General features: G+C 34.9%; 2 protein-coding genes and 1 pseudogene across 2 annotated transcripts; 2 read left to right on the top strand and 1 right to left on the bottom strand.

Moving 5' to 3' along the window:
- The first annotated feature begins 4,922 nt into the window (after positions 1-4,922).
- LOC141687342 (uncharacterized) lies at positions 4,923-9,859 on the top strand. Its single transcript, XM_074492583.1, has 9 exons — positions 4,923-5,052; positions 5,305-5,949; positions 6,067-6,155; positions 6,993-7,343; positions 7,632-7,925; positions 8,017-8,259; positions 8,338-8,559; positions 8,698-9,271; positions 9,441-9,859. Exons 1-9 carry the CDS (start codon positions 4,923-4,925, stop codon positions 9,647-9,649), a joined length of 2,757 nt encoding a protein of 918 aa, XP_074348684.1. The 3' UTR covers positions 9,650-9,859.
- Positions 9,860-11,276: 1,417 nt separating this feature from the next.
- On the top strand, positions 11,277-12,936 carry LOC141685576 (divinyl chlorophyllide a 8-vinyl-reductase, chloroplastic-like; annotated as a pseudogene).
- A 304-nt stretch (positions 12,937-13,240) lies between these two features.
- On the bottom strand, positions 13,241-17,144 carry LOC141684380 (putative Peroxidase 48). The gene is made up of 4 exons (XM_074489306.1): positions 16,587-17,144; positions 15,324-15,512; positions 15,074-15,239; positions 13,241-14,041 (listed from the first exon to the last, which is right to left on the bottom strand). Exons 1-4 carry the CDS (start codon positions 17,010-17,012, stop codon positions 13,515-13,517), a joined length of 1,308 nt encoding a protein of 435 aa, XP_074345407.1. The 5' UTR covers positions 17,013-17,144; the 3' UTR covers positions 13,241-13,514.
- Between the last annotated feature and the right edge of the window lie 593 nt (positions 17,145-17,737).

The raw sequence follows: 17,737 nt of genomic DNA on the forward strand, positions 1-17,737 counted from the left end.
GATTAGCATGGTTAGGGTCGATTAGTATAACTTAGCTCGTAATTAGCATATATTAAAGTTAATTAGCAAGTTACGCTGTAACGACCGAGAAATTACGCTTGTATTATATTATAATAAAGACAAATTATGTGTATTATTATATGATAAAATGTGTTGAGTCATTAAACCCTAATTGCTATGTGTTACGTATTGCCTGTTTTGATCCGAACGTGTTTTGGATATTTATTGAGTGTTTTATAGTAAGTCATATATGTTTATATCAAAATTCGTACAGCTCAAACAGTGTTTTAAAATCCCGTATTTCAAACAAAATCATTGGCCCTATTTTATCAAAAACGACATATACCATATCGCTATTCTGAGCCCTTAGACGTTTTACAAATTTACCTTTTTCACGAAAAATGACTTTTCCGGACCCCTTCGGGTACCAAAAACCCCCACAAGAATCACATTTTTATTTTTATATGATCATGAAATTATCATACATCATTTTTCTTTGCATTTTTGTAATATTCATAATTTTTTGGAATTTTTAGCATTTATTTTGTATTTATTGGATATTTAAAAAATTCATTATTAATACCCAAAAATTATAAAAAATTGGGGCCAAATATTTTTATTAGGAGTGTAATTAGACCCTTAATTTTATTTGGGGGTATTATTTTTCATAAATATAAATAGCTAATTATTAGTAATTAATTAGTTAATTAATCATAAAAAAATTAGAAAAATCAAGAAAATCCCCAATTCTCTGAAATTAGGGTAAATCAGATTTTGAAGGTGATTTTGTTAATCAAATCGATCATGTAAGTAGTCATTGCGAAGCTCTCATAATCTAGTTTATGATTTTGCCATTGATTTTAATCGACGTTTACTTGAACTTTATTTCGAATTCCGGAGATTTACTTCGAATTAGGTAATTTTGATTGAAGCTTTTGAATTGAATTTGATTGTTATAGGATGTTAGATCGTATGATTTGGAACCGATTCGTATAGGTTTTGTTGATTTTGGTCTCGGTTTTTTACTCGCCGGAAACCACCGCTGTCGGCGGCGTTTCTTGGCTTTTCCGGTTGCTGCGACGTCGAGGAAAGAAGGGGAGGCGTCTGGGACTGTTGTTGATTGATGGGGAGGAGTTTCGGTTCTGTTTTGTGGAGACTCGCTTCGAGAACGAAGCCCCTAGCTCCGGCCGCCGCCTCGATGACGGCTTCGATCGCCGGAGTTGGAGAGAGGGGTTTGGCCCTGTGTTTCTGCTGCAGCGACGGGAATGAGAAGGTAGGGATGAAGGGGAATCGTCAAGGAGGGGGCTGAACCAGAGGAGGTGAAAGCGAAATCAACTCGCCGGATTTCGGCCGGAAAACGAGGCGGCTCCGGGTTCGACCCGGTTTCAACCTGGTTTCGACCCGGGGTTTGATCCAAAAACCCTAAACCTGAATTCTGATTTGTGTTTCTGGATTAATAATTATTTAATTATATTTTGTAAAATCAAAATTAGTTTTTATTAATTCTAAAAATCAATTAAAAAACAGTTTTAAATCCTGAAAATTATTATTAATAATTTCAGGATTATTTTATTAATTTAGAAATTTGAAATTAGTTATTTAATTAGTTATTTAATTATTTATCTAATTATTTAATAGTTATTTATTAATTAATAATTAGGTAATTAATTAATAAATAAGGATTAAAAATAATTGAATAATATGAATAGTAATTCGTTAATTAGTTGAATATTGCGAATAACTCGTATTTGTACGAGTAATGTTTCGATAAGTTAGAATTAGTAATCGAGCGTTAATTTATTCGAAAAATGTCGTAATAATTATTCGTAGCGAATAATTAATTATAAATGAGTAATTAGTTAATCGTATAAGTTATAATAATAATAATAATAATAATAATAATAATAATAATAATAATAATAATAATAATAATAATAGTTCGATAATTATTCGAAGAATACGAGTAGCTCGTATTTATACGAGTAGTTGATCGTTGAGTTAGATTATGATTCGAGTAATAATTATTTATTCGATAAATAACGTTTCAGTTAATTGTATCGATTGGTTATTTATAAATAATCGATCTAATCGAGTAAGTAAGAATAATTTATAAATAACTGTAATAAATTGTAATTAATCCAAATAATTAAGGATTAATTATTTTAAAATACAATGATTATTAATTAATTATTTAAAAATATAATTAAGGATTATTTAATTATAATTAATTATTTATAATTGATTATTAATTAATTAAATCTTGTTTAATTCATAATAATTAAACCGTTAGTCCGATTTGAGCGAAACGAAGACCCTTAGACTCAGAAAAATGAAACGAATCCAATAAAAATAATTGTAAGCCATAATTTCTTTCAAAAGAGAGTGGTCTTGTGATAGTTAATTGTTTATAAGCCCTATTAGGGGTAGAATAGAGTCAAATAAATCCCGAAAAATTATAAATAAAATCAAATAAGGTTAGTTGATACAGGTATGAGTCTAGTATCGATTCTAAAAATATTTATAAGTCCAAAAAAATCAATCATGTGCTTTATATGCTATATGCTTTACGTGATTATGTGAACCTTACGTGCTATATAATTATATGTGTATATATGCGAGTCAGATAGAAACGCATGGGTAGATTGATAGGGTTGCGTAATATCAATTCGAGATACGCGTATGTAGTAAGTTATCTAAACGACTATCTTTCTATGATTGATTCAGTATCAGCAAGGCAGATCAAGCAGGAGACCGAATGCGGTGAGTTAAACCAGGTTAAGTACGCGCAAGACAAGTTTTTCCCCTATTCTAAATTCAGAATAGTGAATTATATCCCATTTTCCATATCAGTTACACTTTGATAATTCTTGTTTATATACACTGATACACAATTATTGATTCTTGTTTATATTTCATTTTGATTCTTGATTTCTCCCAATTTATTGAATCCTCTATTTATATTCCAATATTGATACCCTTACTTACATATACTATGATATATCCTGATGTTGGGATACATCAAAAGCATACTGATTGTTCTGGATGCTAAGCTTTGGACTGGATGGTTACGATACGGGCTGGGCATTACCCAGACCTTTAATTAATAGGCCATAGTTGCCTGAGTACTCCTTATGTTGGTTGGGTCTATGCAGTTGGGTATAGATCCGCATTGTATCCTTACTGATCAGCGGGTTATAGTGCATATGTTGGTTCTTGTCTCCAGTCTTGATTCATTTGGTACTCGCTAGTAATAGCAATTTATTATTCTATACAATTTCAGTTGGTTATTCAAACCAGCGGGTTACCGGTTCACTTATTCTTTTCCTTTATACTATATATATTGTTGCAGGCTTGTTGAGCAATTTTGGCTCATCCCCTTTTATTGTTATTTCTATTATTTTTCAGTTAAGGTAAAGAATGAAACCCATCAGGACCCGCATAGTCAAGAAGCGAGTCAGGCGGCGGGACCCTCTTATACCAAGAGTGTTCCTCCCTATTCCAGAAGAGAGTTTTGAGCTACCAGATCAGGTGTAACAGGATAAGTAGTAGTGTTGAGTTGAATAAAAGTTGTTTAGTTTGAGATGTAAATAGAATAAAGTTTTGTAATAAAGAGAGTTCTTGAGACAAATTGTTTTTAAACTGGTTTGTAATAAAGTTAGTGTGTCGTTCTTGTTTTCAACTCTTAACCTTAAAAGATCCTGAATAGCAATAGTTCGGGGTAATTATTATATTTATATTCTGCTTGTGCAGGTTTAGTTTGTAGTTGTTATTGATAATGCCTCAAATCTATACCCCGGATTTGGAGGGTGTTATATACGCACTTTAATTAGTCTTGATTATGGCCGAGTAGTGTAATTTAGCTCGTAATATTACTATATTAAAGTTAGTTCGTAATTTTAGGGCTCCAAAATCCAATCAAACATGGAGGCTTGCTTGCCAAATCTCCCTTCCTTGTATGATTGTGTTGCTTGGGGACTATTCTTTTAAGAGTTTGATTTTGGTTATGACTTATTTTATCAGCTCTTATTTTGGTTGATTTATGACCCCCACAAATTTAATGGTCATGCCATAATTCCTTGCTTCTATAGCTGAATTAATGTAATATTAACTACCCAACTTCATTAACTGAGTCTCATTAAATGAACCATTGTGGGTTTAATAAGTTTCACATTTAATATGTTTTTAGGGTTATTTTTTACCTAAATCATATTTTATTTATTTGTTTGTCATTTTTAGAACCAATAGAAATTTACAGGTTAAAATTCCCGCAACTGTGGCGTCTATGGAGTTCTTTAGAATTTAAATATGCTATTTTGGGGTCAATCTATATTAGGAATAAAATATAGGGGTTGTTTGGTTGATGGTTAATGTGCCCGGTTAACGGGAATCGGAACCTCAAACCCAAGTGATAGTGTTTGGATTACCAATTTAGTGGTGGGGAATGAGAACTCCATTCCCTCTTGGTGGGTAAATTAAACCCACCATACCCCTTGGGTTTTCATTTAATTCACATTCTCATACCCTCCATTCCAATTCTCGATTCTCATTCCCATGGTGCATCCAAACGCCTCCATAGTCTCGGCCGAAGAAATTTGGGCGCTGGATTATAAGAACAGCTTCGGAGACCTTTATTAAGGCAGGGGAAAAACATTTATACATAATTGATTGAATCAAAAATTCTGATCTCTCTAGTGATAAACTCAACAAATAAATATATTTAATTAAAAAAGAAAAATTGATTGGAAAAGATATTTTGAAAGAAGAGGGCCTAATGTTGAATTGGGGCCTAAATAGACGAAGAAGCCCATGAAGTAAATTGGGATCTAAGTCTAACCTAAGAGCAAAAAAGCCCATCCAGCCCACTTCACAAAAGCGCGGGAAAGCAAGGATAAATAGAGTGGGCGAAAAAAAAGGGAGCAAAAATGAAAAAAATGGAACAAAAATTTCCAGGATTTCCATACGAAAATCCCTACTCTATACAAATCGATTTCATGAAAGCTCTCTACTCTTTTCTTGATCTTGGTGGCATTTCCATGCTCGAAAGCCCCACCGGTAACATCCCCCCCCCTTCTTTTATTCATTCGTTTATCGAGTTTAAAAATACACTGTCATTGAATTAAATTGTTCAGGAGACTAGTTTATAGTTTATTAAATTTTAAATATTTTTTTATAAGGGGTTTTACCGTAGCTACCCTTGTAATTCTTGAGTAAATATTTAATTGTTTTTTTTTGTATGATTTTGTGCAATTTTTACTACTATGGTAGATTAAAACCCTGTTTGTAACTCTTGGTTCTTTTTTTAAGGGACTGGTAAAACCCTGAGTATTATATGTAGTGCTTTGCAATGGCTTGTTGATACTAAGGAGAAACAAAGAACCCAAGTTTCTTTTGAATCGAATAAAAATGATAGTAATCGAATAGTTAATGAACAATGTGGTTCAGATGATGAGCCTGATTGGATGAAGAATTTTTCTTTACCTAAGGAAGATGAAGCGTCCGAGAAGATGGCTAAGGTGGATAGGAAATTGGGGTTTAGGTCAAAGAAAGCTGAGAAGAGCCGAAAAGTTGCTAATTTTACGGAGATTAAAGGTTTGAATGGAGATGAGGGGAATGTTACTAGTTTAGGTAAAAAGGGTGGAAATGCGAGGACTGAAGAAGTTGAGTTGGGGGATGAGGAGTTTTTGGTTGAAGAATATGAGAGTGGAGAGGAAGAAATTGGGATGTCAAAGCGGAAGGCTGGAGATGTTATGATTAGTTCATCGAGTGATGAGGAGGGAGATGAAGATCAAATTGATGATGAAGAGGATAAGGCTGGGATTAAGATATACTTTTGTAGTCGAACACATTCACAGTTATCGCAGTTTGTCAAGGAGTTGAGGAAGACTGTGTTTTCTAGTACCTTGAAGGTTGTCAACTTGGGTTCTAGGAAGAATTTGTGTATAAATGAAGGTATGCAGATATGTTTCATGTTCTTGTTTATCCTCTCATGTTTATTGTGAACAAATCTATGTAGATTTTAGACTTGTAGTGTCGCAATTGAATCTTTATATGGGGTAATTTTTTTAGAGGTGTTGAAACTTGGGAATCCTGGTCAGATCAATGAGAGATGCTTAGAACTTCAAAAGAACAAGAAAGGCGATGTTTCCAAAATGAAGGTACTAAAGATGTATTTGCTTCATTTTCTGATCTAAACTATATTTACCACTCTGGAGAATTAGGACATCCCTGAGTAAGATGGCACTGTTCAATCTTTTGTTTAGAGAAGTGGAACCAAGGCTATGAATTGTAGCAACATGGATTTCGTTTAAAACTATAAAGAATAGGAGACTTTACTTATTACCCTAAACAGTGAAAATTATTTGTACAAAACCACGTTCTAATTAAATCCATTAGACTACCAAGTAAATATATTTATCTACATTTAAATTTTACTATGTTAGACTGGAAAAAATATATATATTATGTTATGGTTCTCTTCTTGCTCACAATTTTCCATAACTAAAAGATAGTAAAGTTATAATATGATTTACCAATTACCATATATGCTCTGGTCGTCTTTAAATCTATCCTATGGTGTTGCCTAAAAAAGAGTGTTACACTGGTTGGGCAGCGGTGATGACCCGTAATTTGATATACTCTTATCTTTAAATATGTATCCTGCTTGCTAACATTAATATTATTTAATTGTTCACTATGTTTTTTTGGGTAAATTGGTGTTCTCTGTGGTACACTTGAAGAAGAGAAAATGTTTTTACAAGTATCTGAAATCTGTTCACTATTTTTCTAATATTATTAAAATGAAACAAAGAAATTAGGAGATTATTTATAAGATTAGCCTCTAACTAAAGTAGTGCTCTAGTACTGGGTGGGCATTATTAGTCAAAGCAACTTACAGCTGAATTGCACATTGATTTTATTCAGTAACTTCACCTTCATAGGAGATCGTGGCCCATCTTTTTTCTAATTTTAATTATACTGGGAGTTGATTGCAGAACCTAGGCACTAGTGGAAGAGTACGTCGGACTAAAGCGTCATGCAAATGCCCAATGCTTAGAAAACGGAAGCAAAAAAGTTTCAAGAGGGAAATAAAGGAGCAGGACCCTTTGGATATTGAGGACCTTGTTCACCTTGGAACAAAACTCGGAGCCTGCCCATATTATGGCTCTCGCAGCATGGTTCCGGGAGCTGATCTTGTTATTCTTCCCTATCAGTCCCTTCTTTCAAAATCATCACGAGAATCACTTGGCCTAGATTTGAAAAATAATATTGTTATTATTGACGAGGCACATAATCTAGCTGATTCTCTCATCAGCATGTATGATTCAAAAGTCACTTCATACCAGGTGAAAGAATTATTTAAATTAGTTATCTTTAGCATCTGCTCAAAAGCTAGTTGTCATTTTTTAACAGCTGGTATCCTTTAGAAGTGTCCAGCCTGTTTTCTCTCTGCTGCTAAAAAGAAGGAGAGACATAATTATTTATTTCTAATTATTAAAAGTTTGATTGTGCACAAACGCAGCTTACTTATACACTTGCAAAATTTTCTTTCTTCATACCTGGATATCTCAAAAAGAATCTGATGGGATTTAATATATCATAAGTTCTAAACAGTTGATTAACCAACATTTCAGATGGAGCATGTTCTTTCCCATTTAGAGATGTACATACAACGGTTTTGCAATATGTTGGGACCAGGCAACCGAAGATATATTCAAATCATGATCGTTCTTGCTCGAGCTTTTCTACAAACTATATGCAAGACGTCTGCAAGCGATATTGATACATTGTCTTTGGAGGATTCTTCTGGTTTAACTGCATTAGATTCATCCATGGCCATTAACGAGTTCTTATTTTCATTCAATATTGACAACATAAACTTAGTTAAGCTGTTAGAGTATATAAACGAAAGCAATATAATTCACAAGGTGAGTATTGTTTTCTTTCTTTTATCGCTGTGCTTCCCAAAACTTGCATTAGCTCCTTTTCATTGTAATTGCCCTGATCCACTGCTTTTAGGTCAGTGGTTATGGAGATAAAGCAAGCTCACAAAAGGGTTCAGCAGTCAAAGGGGATGGGGAAACTGTCGAACAGGGTAGCATATTATCCTGCTTTCGAGCATTCGTTGGCATGTTGATGGCACTGACTAATAACAATGGTGATGGTAGGATAATAGTTTCAAGGACAAGATCAGCATGCTCTGGGAAACAAGTAGGATATCTTAAATATGTAATGCTCACTGGTGAAAAGATATTTTCTGAGGTTTGCCTAAACTTGTGACCCTAATATCTTAAATGCAACCATCTGTAATGTAATAAGATATAACTGATATTTGGATAGATTGTAGATCAAGCACATGCTGTCATCATGGCTGGCGGAACTCTGCAACCTGTAGAAGAGACAAGGGAGAGGCTCTTTCCATCTTTGCCTCCAGATCAGTTCCATTTTTTTTCATGTGGACACATAGTCCCTTCTGAAAACATTTTACCAATTGCTGTTTCACATGGTCCTTCTGGACAGTCCTTCGATTTTAGCTACAGCTGTAGAGGGTCATCAGTTATGGTAAGTACGTGTTTAAAACTCACATAAGGGGTTGATCCCTTATATAACTGGTTCCAGTATTTGGCGATTAAGAGGTTCTTTTTTTCTTTTGAGAAAGAGATGCCTGACTAGACCATGTTATCGGTTTGAAAGTGACAGGTTGAGGAGCTTGGGCTTTTGCTTTGCAACTTGGTAACAGTGATCCCTGAAGGAATTGTAGTCTTCTTTTCATCATTCGATTATGAAGGACAGGTGTATGATGCATGGAAGGCTTCTGGCATCCTTGCAAGGATTATGAAGAAGAAGCGTATATTTAGAGAACCAAGAAAAAGCACAGATGTGGAAACTGTACTTAAGGAGTATAAAGAGACAATTGAGGCAGTATCTAGTGGAAATATAAAACATGATCCAACATCTTTCACTGGTGCAATTTTACTTGCTGTTGTTGGTGCAAAAATATCAGAAGGTATTAATTTTAGTGATGGTATGGGACGATGCATTGTTATGGTTGGACTTCCATACCCAAGTCCATCAGATGTTGAGCTTATAGAGAGGATTAAGCATATAGAAGGACTTGGAGACGCGACATCAAACAAGCTTTCCAATTATTTTCCTGATGCTAAATACTGTACTGGGAATGCTCAAGCTGGATTTGATATTCTAAGAAGTTGCAAGCGCAGAGGGAGAGAGTACTACGATAATCTTTGCATGAAAGCTGTAAATCAATCAATTGGTGCGTACTCACTCAATAAACAGGCAACAGATTTTAAATTAGTATAGAAAAAATGGTTTGTGACAAATTTGAAATATATGCATAAGCAAGTGTTGGATTCTTTAAATAGCTGAAAAAAAAATGGATTCTTTAAATGATGTCTGACACCTTTTTTTTACATTGGTTGTAGGTAGAGCAATTAGGCACATAAATGATTATGCAGCTATCTTGTTGGTAGATGCTCGCTATGCATCCGGTTCTTCAAAAAGAATCTTTCCTCATCCGACTGATAAGCTTCCGCAGTGGATTAAAGGTCGTCTCATATCTGCAACTGGGAATTATGGTGATGTCCACAGAGAACTGCATCAGTTTTTCAAACTGAAGAAGCCAAAACGATGATTATTTACTTTCGAGAAGTGAAATTAATGATATTTCTCAAAACAGAACAATTATCATAGTTTATAGGTGCTACGTGTTGAGTTATATGTAAACTTAAATTATCTAAAGATAAAATTAAATATGCATTGTAATTCTCTTTCAGAGGATAAGTAGTCTTCCCACCATGTCCATACAATTTAATTATCAATATATTTTCAGTAATTAACATTATTTCAATGTAGATGATTTTAACATATAGAGTAGGGAGGGATGAGAATGGAATGGTAGATCACTTCTAAGTTGTAACATAGCACATTTGCCAGGCACTTCTTGTTTTTTGTTAATTGAATAAACCTAAAAAAATTAAGACAAATACTAGGTCTCTGGGCACTGTGAGAAGAACACCCTCCAACTCAATAAGAATGCCAGAATAAACAAATTCAAGAAATAATCATGTGATCTCCTCAGACCAAGCAGGACAATCAAACTAAAACAAAGCTAGCAGCTATTTGTAACTCCAGAAAATCATGATGATTGGATAAAGGGAACTGCCAACCAGAGTCATTCATAATTCTAATAATTTCGTCTTGGTAGAAGATTCAGCAGCTGATATAATGGCATGTCCTTAGTACTGCACAAGGGGGGGGGGGGGGGATAGCAATTTAACCAGGGATCATGGCACAAAAAAAAACTTGAACTAAAACCCGGCTTGTTGACCACATGAGATAACAGCTTCAGACCTAGCTTTAAGGATCTGACGAAGGTGCCAGGGGCATTTGCTCGCAAGAACTTTGATTTTACCCATTGAATCCATACGGAGCTAGACTTATGCAAAACTTGGTAAAAACTCTGCAGTTTACTCCAAAACATTATTTCTTTTAACCCAAGACCGCCTTTGTGCATACACCTTTGCAAATTTCCTCCCCACAACCAAGCACTTGTAGTTCTCATATTCTTTATTTTTGGTATATGATTTTTATTCGTTTTAAATGACAAATGTATAAAAAAGCAAATGTGCCCACTTGATTTTAGACAAATATGGAACAAAAAAATTAAGTTTGAAACTTTATTGTTCTTTTGGTCATCGACTCCTCTATTTAGAACTAAATTTTTTGAAGTTAGAACTCTAGATTAGTGGTTTGTTTTGATAATTGTTAAACTCTGGGAGCTGACCATACTCTAGTTTTGGACCTCTATCCTTCTTATCTTCAATTACCGGTTGCCAAATATTAACAGAAATGACAAAAATGACTTTGGTTCTGTTTTGATGAAAGAGCCATCACCTATCATCATTTATCATCTTCTATGCCCAGACTCATCTACCTGTGAACTTTGTTCTGGCTATTATCACAAGGATACAAACTGAAACTTCAACTGTCTCCGTCACTTTCAGCTGTAGAAATAACGACATTTGGGGAGCAATGTAAACAAACAAAATATTCAGAAGTTGCTTTCTTGTTGCTGCTGGAGTCTGGTGACAGATAGATAAGCCTCACATTAAAACCACTCATGTAGGTTAGAAGAACTATTTGCATGTACAAGAATTTCATCTACAAAAAGGATAGAACTACACCTTGTATGTCACTGCTCTCTCTTCATGATTCATCACAAGTTGCTTAAAACGCCTTGTAGCAGCAGCAACACAAAAATGCAGCATCCTGAAAAATTATATGCGGATTTCTTTCAGAATAGGATGCCTGGTTGTCATAATTCTATGATCAAGAAGAAAAAGAATGGTATCATAGCTCACAGAAGAGTCGTGGTTCATGAAGAACATTTCGTTGTAAAGACCTTACAAGAAATGAAAAAAAGAGAGGAAAAGAAGACAACAAGATTCGATGAAAAGATAAGAGGAGGCTTTGTTGGCCCGACTGCAAGAGAAAGGAGGTACATTTTGGCAAAAAAGATGAAAGAGCTAGAGATGCTGGATGCGTATAATATGGACCATGTCTCTGATGTATATGAAGTTCTCCACCACTACTCACACCTCACCTGCCCACTTTATTTAGATATTGTGGACAAATTTTTCGTTAACATGTACACTGACTTCTTCCTTCCACAGCCTACTGTTCATGTTAAAAAATCGATGAGAAAACTCCCCACAGTCAAGCTTTAGATGCTGCAATAGAAGAATATTCTCTGCTGATATACTTATCCATATGTTTTCACTTCTGTTAAATTTTTCAGTCCCTTCTTCTGCTCAGTGTACTTAGATTCGGGAGTGCATCACAGTTTTAGGCCTATATTGCATTTGTTATTTTCCTGCTTAATTGTATGAACATCTGGTTACCCTTTCTGTTGTCAGTATAGCTTTTCAGTAGAAATCTTGGCCGGGATTTTCTCATTACTATTCCCAGCCTACTAAAATCTTTACAAATGATTAAGAGAAAAACTTAACTTTTGCATCCTGCAAGCACTAAATAACTTGGCAGATAAAAAAACACCGTTGTTGGAAATTGATTACAAGGGGACGAAGAATAGTTTAGTTGCTGGTAAGAAGGATGGTGCTTCACATTGTCAGCAATTTGTGTGCAGAAAATGCTTCTTAAATTTAAATGTGCAAAGCTGAAATTCGAGGCTGAGTTGATGAAAGAAGCAGAAGGGGATAAATGGTTTATGTATAGCATTGTCAGGGCGACTGCTTTTGTTTAAGACTTTGGGAGGAATGATTGGACTGATGAACGATGGAAGCCTTATGTGATGTTTAGAGTTGGGAAGTTGTAAGCCAGTGAGTGTGTCGGATTTGGCTTCATTTATTTTGGATTGTGTGTTGAGTAAAGATAAGATAAATCAGGTTTGCCGATTGGTGGACCTGGAAGGCTTTAACACTATTTGAGCAAGGAGAGATGTTTAGGCTTTTTGGAAAAAGAACTTTATCAAAGTGCCGATTGAGGTAATGAATTTTGCTATTGGCGTTCCTGATTTCCTTGCCAAGATATTTTCTGCAATGGAAGATGTGTCTAAAAGTGTGTCCATTTTGGATCCTGAGACTGGAGACAGAGTACAATGCTGACAAAACACCTACGTATGGCAAAGACACTGGAAGATTTCTTTGAGAGAGTACTGAGAGAAGCAATGGCTGTTCAGGAATTGGGGGAGAAAACAATTGTTTCAAGTTCTATATTTAGAAATAGTTTATATACTTGTATGCTTTATTTTATCATTAAATTTTGTCCCGCAGTGGTTTCCAAGAGATGCGGTGTTTTTACTTTAGTACAGTAACTGAGATTGCTATGAAGTATTAACTGCAAAATAGTAGTAACTCTTAGTTCAAATAGTAGCCAATTGATTAGGTTCATGCTTTCTGAATAAACTTCTATACACAATTGTGAGACTTTGTTGGTCTTTAAAATTTGCATTCTGTTCCTCGAAATTAAATCTTTGAGCAGCTTAAACCTGATAGAAATTTATGTTTAGCTTGTTACAGGTAGTCATAACCTTCTTAAACAAAACTTCGAGGCCTGTTTTTTCTGATTGGCCAGTTTTACTTGCTAGCTAGGTTGGCTGAACTTGCATGCCTTACGATTGTTACTTGATATACTTTACTAATAAATAATCCGACCATCTCTAGTTTGAACTACTCTAGTAGTTTCTGTTAAGCTGAATAAGAAAGTTTATTCTGGATGCAGATATTGCATTTCATGTACCCAGTGTTTCTTTGTTGATCGAAGTACTGAATAACTTGGCAGATGAAAAAAGGCCGCTTAAAATGATCATCAAATTCACAACAAACAAAACATACAGCTGTAATGTCTGCATAATAGCTAATGTCTCGTGGCAAATTGAAGAACAAAGGCCCAGCTAGATAACTATCTATACATCAATCGCATTGCAGCAAGAGCAGATAACATGTGTAGCAAACAAATGCTGAAATATGAAAGCTTCCTCAAGCAACCGTGCGACAATCCAGCCTAACCTGACCCATTGGTGCAGTCAATACATGATAGTCCGAAAGCTTCATCATCACCAAGGCAAAGTCACGCTGAAAGAGGTTAACATCTGAAGCATATGCCCTGACCCAAGTCTCAGTTTCTTCCCCTGAAGTTAGCTGCTGATCCACAAAGAGAAGTCCCTTACCCTGCAGAAGACTCCTATAGTACAAAGTGCCAAAACCTCTGCCAGGCCCCTCATAGTCCATCTTCATTGCTGTATCTGGGATTGTGGAAACTGCTGAGACATTTATACTTGGAAATGAAGATGGTGAAGGTGAAAGGGGCAACGACGCAGTAGTAGATGCAGATGGTGACGGTGAAGACAAAGGTGATGATGGAGAGGATTGGTTATTGTCACATGTTGATCGCAGGATGTTCAGAAAGTCGCTGTCTAAAGTTAAGTCTGGCATACCAGTCCCCCTAAAGTTGTTAAGCCGGCTGTGGAAGAATTTACAGTGAATCATCCCAGTGCTGTGTGCTCCTGGTAAAAGCAAAAGATGAAGACACTGATTTAGTTACCATTTATTAGACAACAGCACCTAATTACTCTTCAATAAATGTGTTAGAGATTTAATCTGAGTTAATTTATAAGAGTTGCAGCAGTCAGATAAGATGCTGTTACAATTTTTTGATATTTGAACCAAGTCAAATAAGAACTGTAGTTTATAGTAACTAGTTATTTAGTTAGTAGGTGTAGATAAGACATCTTTTAGTTTATTCCAGGATATCTTCCTGGATATATATGCTCCAGTTCAGTTCACTGGCTGCAAATTAAGATCACTTGATAAAAATAAAACTACTAGTTCTCTCAGTTCTGTAGCATATGCAGCCTAGTACTGGTTACTATGTAATTAAAGCAACATGGTCAGAGCCATAATCTCAAGGGACCTGTACCCAAACCATTTTCCCAAACAATAATTTATATGAAGCTGTTGAAGAAGTGTACGAAGTTCTCCCACAATCCATAATGCACAACACCATGCCCCAAAAAACCATAAAAACATGACCAAAAAGCATGAACAGAAACTATAACACACCATGCCCCACAAACCATATGCAAAAATAACAAAAACAGAACCACAATAAATAAATCCCAACAAAAAAGCACATCAATCAAGAAAAATGTTGATTTACTTCTGCCATCTAGTAGACAAGTACGCAAAAAACAAGCAGAGACAGAAAAGGTTTTTCAAATGTGACAGCGGATTGAGTTCTGCAGCTACAAACTCAAGGAGTGTTTGAAATTGAATTTTGGCTATTTTCCAAGAGTTAAGGTAGTCAAATAAGATGCTATTACAAGTCTTTTGATGTTTGAACTAAGTCAAATAACAATCACAGTCTATAGGATTTAGTTCTGTAGTTAGGAGTAGATAAGTTCTATTTAAATTTATTCCAGGATATTTTCCTGCATTTACTTGATTCAATGCACAAGCTGCTGTATATATTTAGTTCATTTGAGATTATAAAACTATTCTAGTTCTCTCATTTATAAATTTAAATTCAGGAAGAGTACCTAATAGGGCGACAGTTTCTCTTTCATCAAACCCCCTCTCTGCAAATAAAGAAATGGTTTTTGAAAGATCATCTTGGGGACTTGGAAGTTTGTATGTTGCTTGATCTGGGTACGAAATGGTGCTGTCTCTCCTTCCAGTGTGCAGAGGATAAAATGGACCACCAGCCTGCGATGACCAAAACATTATGAGTAAATTACTAATTAATTTAAGTGACAGATGAGTGTGTGAGAGAGAAAGGGAGAGATTTACCAAAACAACACTTTCTCTGGCAGCCAAGACAAGAATATCAGCACAAGAAACTATTCCAGGGCACTCATTTTCAAGTTGTGACTTGATCAGGTCAATAATATCAAAACCCTTTAAGGATTGATTGGGCAGAGAATCTTTCTCGCTGCCACTTCCACCAGCATCATCCAATAATACCGAGGCATCACAACCCTAAATACACAAATCAACTTATGATTACAGAACCAACCAACTAATCACCAAACAAACAGTAAAACCAGGGCTCCGAATTGCAAATCAGACATTTATAAAAGCCAATAACAATAATTTAGAACAAAATATAAACAATTCATAAGAAAGCTAAAATTAGGTTCCAATGAAGCATGATAAAAGGACTACATCAGATCAAAAAGTTAACATGAACAAGCACAGCAGAGAATAGGATTATATATCTTTTGCATGTAGTTTTAAAAATGATAAAAAAAATCAGGACATTGTGCTTTTTTAGAAGCCTTTTGATAAATGAAAAATAAACTGCCACTTCCACCAGCACCATCCAATAATTCGGAGCATTACAACCCTAACAACACATATTGACTTAAAACAATACATAACTTATAGATTAATCACCAAACAGTAAAACTAGGGCTTCAAATTGCCAGTCAGGCATATATAAAAGCCAATACAAAAGACTTGTGACATAACCATCTAGTTAATCACCAAACAAATAGCATTCACCAAGGCTAAAAAAAATTCAACTCTAAGCGCATATAACACACCAACACAAAATCAACTTTGAAAATCACATAGCCAGCAAATTAATCATCAAACAGTAAAGCCTAAGGCTCTAAATTGCAACTCACATGCGTATAAAAGCCAACAACACCAAATCGACTAAAAGGTCACATAATTAACTAATTAATAACCAAACAGACAATAAAACTAGGGCTCAAAACTGCAACTCAGCGTATTAAAAGCCAATAACAATACTTAAAAAACAAATATATACAATTTCCAAGCATAACTAAAGTAAGATCCCAATCAAACATGAACAAAGGACTACATAAAATCAAATAGCAATTAAGGACACACAGCAAAAAATTGCATATATGCACTGCGTAAGAAAAGGCTAACATCGTCATCGATTCAACAACAATTACAATCAGAATTAGACAAATTAATAATCTAACATCTAAGTACATACATAACAATAACAATAACAATAACAATAACTAAAACAATTGATAGATATATGCATATGTATAGAGATGAGGATAAAAGATGAACCTCAATGAAACAATCATGAAAGACGAGACGTAACAAAGCAGGAGAAATATCAGGACGGAGCTGATGAACTTGATGAAGCGCTGATCGGATGATTTGTTCCGCATCAGGACAAGTATCGCGGTAGAAATCGTATTGCAGAGGTCGAGTTTGGTCGAGATCTACGGCGTATTTCTTTTCTACTTTTTTCCCCGAAAAGAACATATCCGGCGGTGACGATGAAGTAGATGCAGTAGTAGTTGCAGACGAAGGAGGAAGATCAGCGGAATCAGTATACGAAGTCGAAGAGTACGAAGAAGATGAAAACGGAGAAGACGATGAGTACGAAGCATACGAAGACGAAGATGAAGCCTTATTGATCTGATTCTTCAGCGAGATGAATACGCATAGAATGAATACTAGAAAGCTTATCTTTCGAGTTGAATCCATCTCTCTCTCTCGCTGTATCTCTCTGTCTCTCTCTCTCTAGAATTCCAGACCTATCCTCTCTCTATATGTATACTTTTATGTATGGAGTTGTAAAATTAGTTGCAGGCTTGCTGTATAGTGTGAAGAAAGAGGGGGGTTAGAGAGGTAACAACATTGGCGGGAAAGAAAGTTGAATGACGTAAATACCCTTTCAGCTTCTTGTTTGGGTTTGTTCAAAACAACCAACATAGAGGATAAATGCCCAAAAAATAAGAGTAATACTATACCAGTACTAAATAAATTATTAATGAAAAAAATAATTTTAAATTAATAATAAACAAAAAATCGAAATTTAATTTAAATTAATTAACTGGTGTTTGAGAACATAGGGAACAAGTTTGTTAAAAGTGTTGAACTATGTTGTGTGCAAGCAGCAGGAGAGGAGGGAATATGTTAGATGAAATTATATAAAAACAATTGTAATTATTTATACTACAACTGCATTGTTAAAATCTGTTATAAATGTTATAAAACAGATTAATTTGCAAAGGTGCTATTATAAAATATGTTATCTTCATATTATACTAAAACAATACTCAATACCTCAAATTTAAGTTTTTCAATCATATATTCTACTGCTACCATTTCATTCCTAATGAGTGTATGCTATTGATATACAATGTCACCCGGTTAAGAGTAAGTATATAGATCAGTAAATTCCAAGATTAAAATATACTGCAAGTTTA

The sequence above is a fragment of the Apium graveolens genome, chromosome 9 (assembly GCF_009905375.1).
Source record: "Apium graveolens cultivar Ventura chromosome 9, ASM990537v1, whole genome shotgun sequence".
Taxonomy (NCBI): domain Eukaryota; kingdom Viridiplantae; phylum Streptophyta; class Magnoliopsida; order Apiales; family Apiaceae; genus Apium; species Apium graveolens.

Coding starts and splice junctions, on each gene's coding strand:
- LOC141687342 (XM_074492583.1), top strand. CDS start 4,923: ATGAAAAAAATGGAACAAAAATTTCCAGGATTTCCATACGAAAATCCC. Junction 7,926..8,016: donor AAAGCAATATAATTCACAAG/GTGAGTATTGTT, acceptor CACTGCTTTTAG/GTCAGTGGTTATGGAGATAA. Junction 9,272..9,440: donor AGCTGTAAATCAATCAATTG/GTGCGTACTCAC, acceptor CATTGGTTGTAG/GTAGAGCAATTAGGCACATA.
- LOC141684380 (XM_074489306.1), bottom strand. CDS start 17,012: ATGGATTCAACTCGAAAGATAAGCTTTCTAGTATTCATTCTATGCGTA. Junction 15,240..15,323: donor CCAGAGAAAGTGTTGTTTTG/GTAAATCTCTCC, acceptor TGGTCATCGCAG/GCTGGTGGTCCATTTTATCC. Junction 14,042..15,073: donor AGAAACTGTCGCCCTATTAG/GTACTCTTCCTG, acceptor TGCTTTTACCAG/GAGCACACAGCACTGGGATG.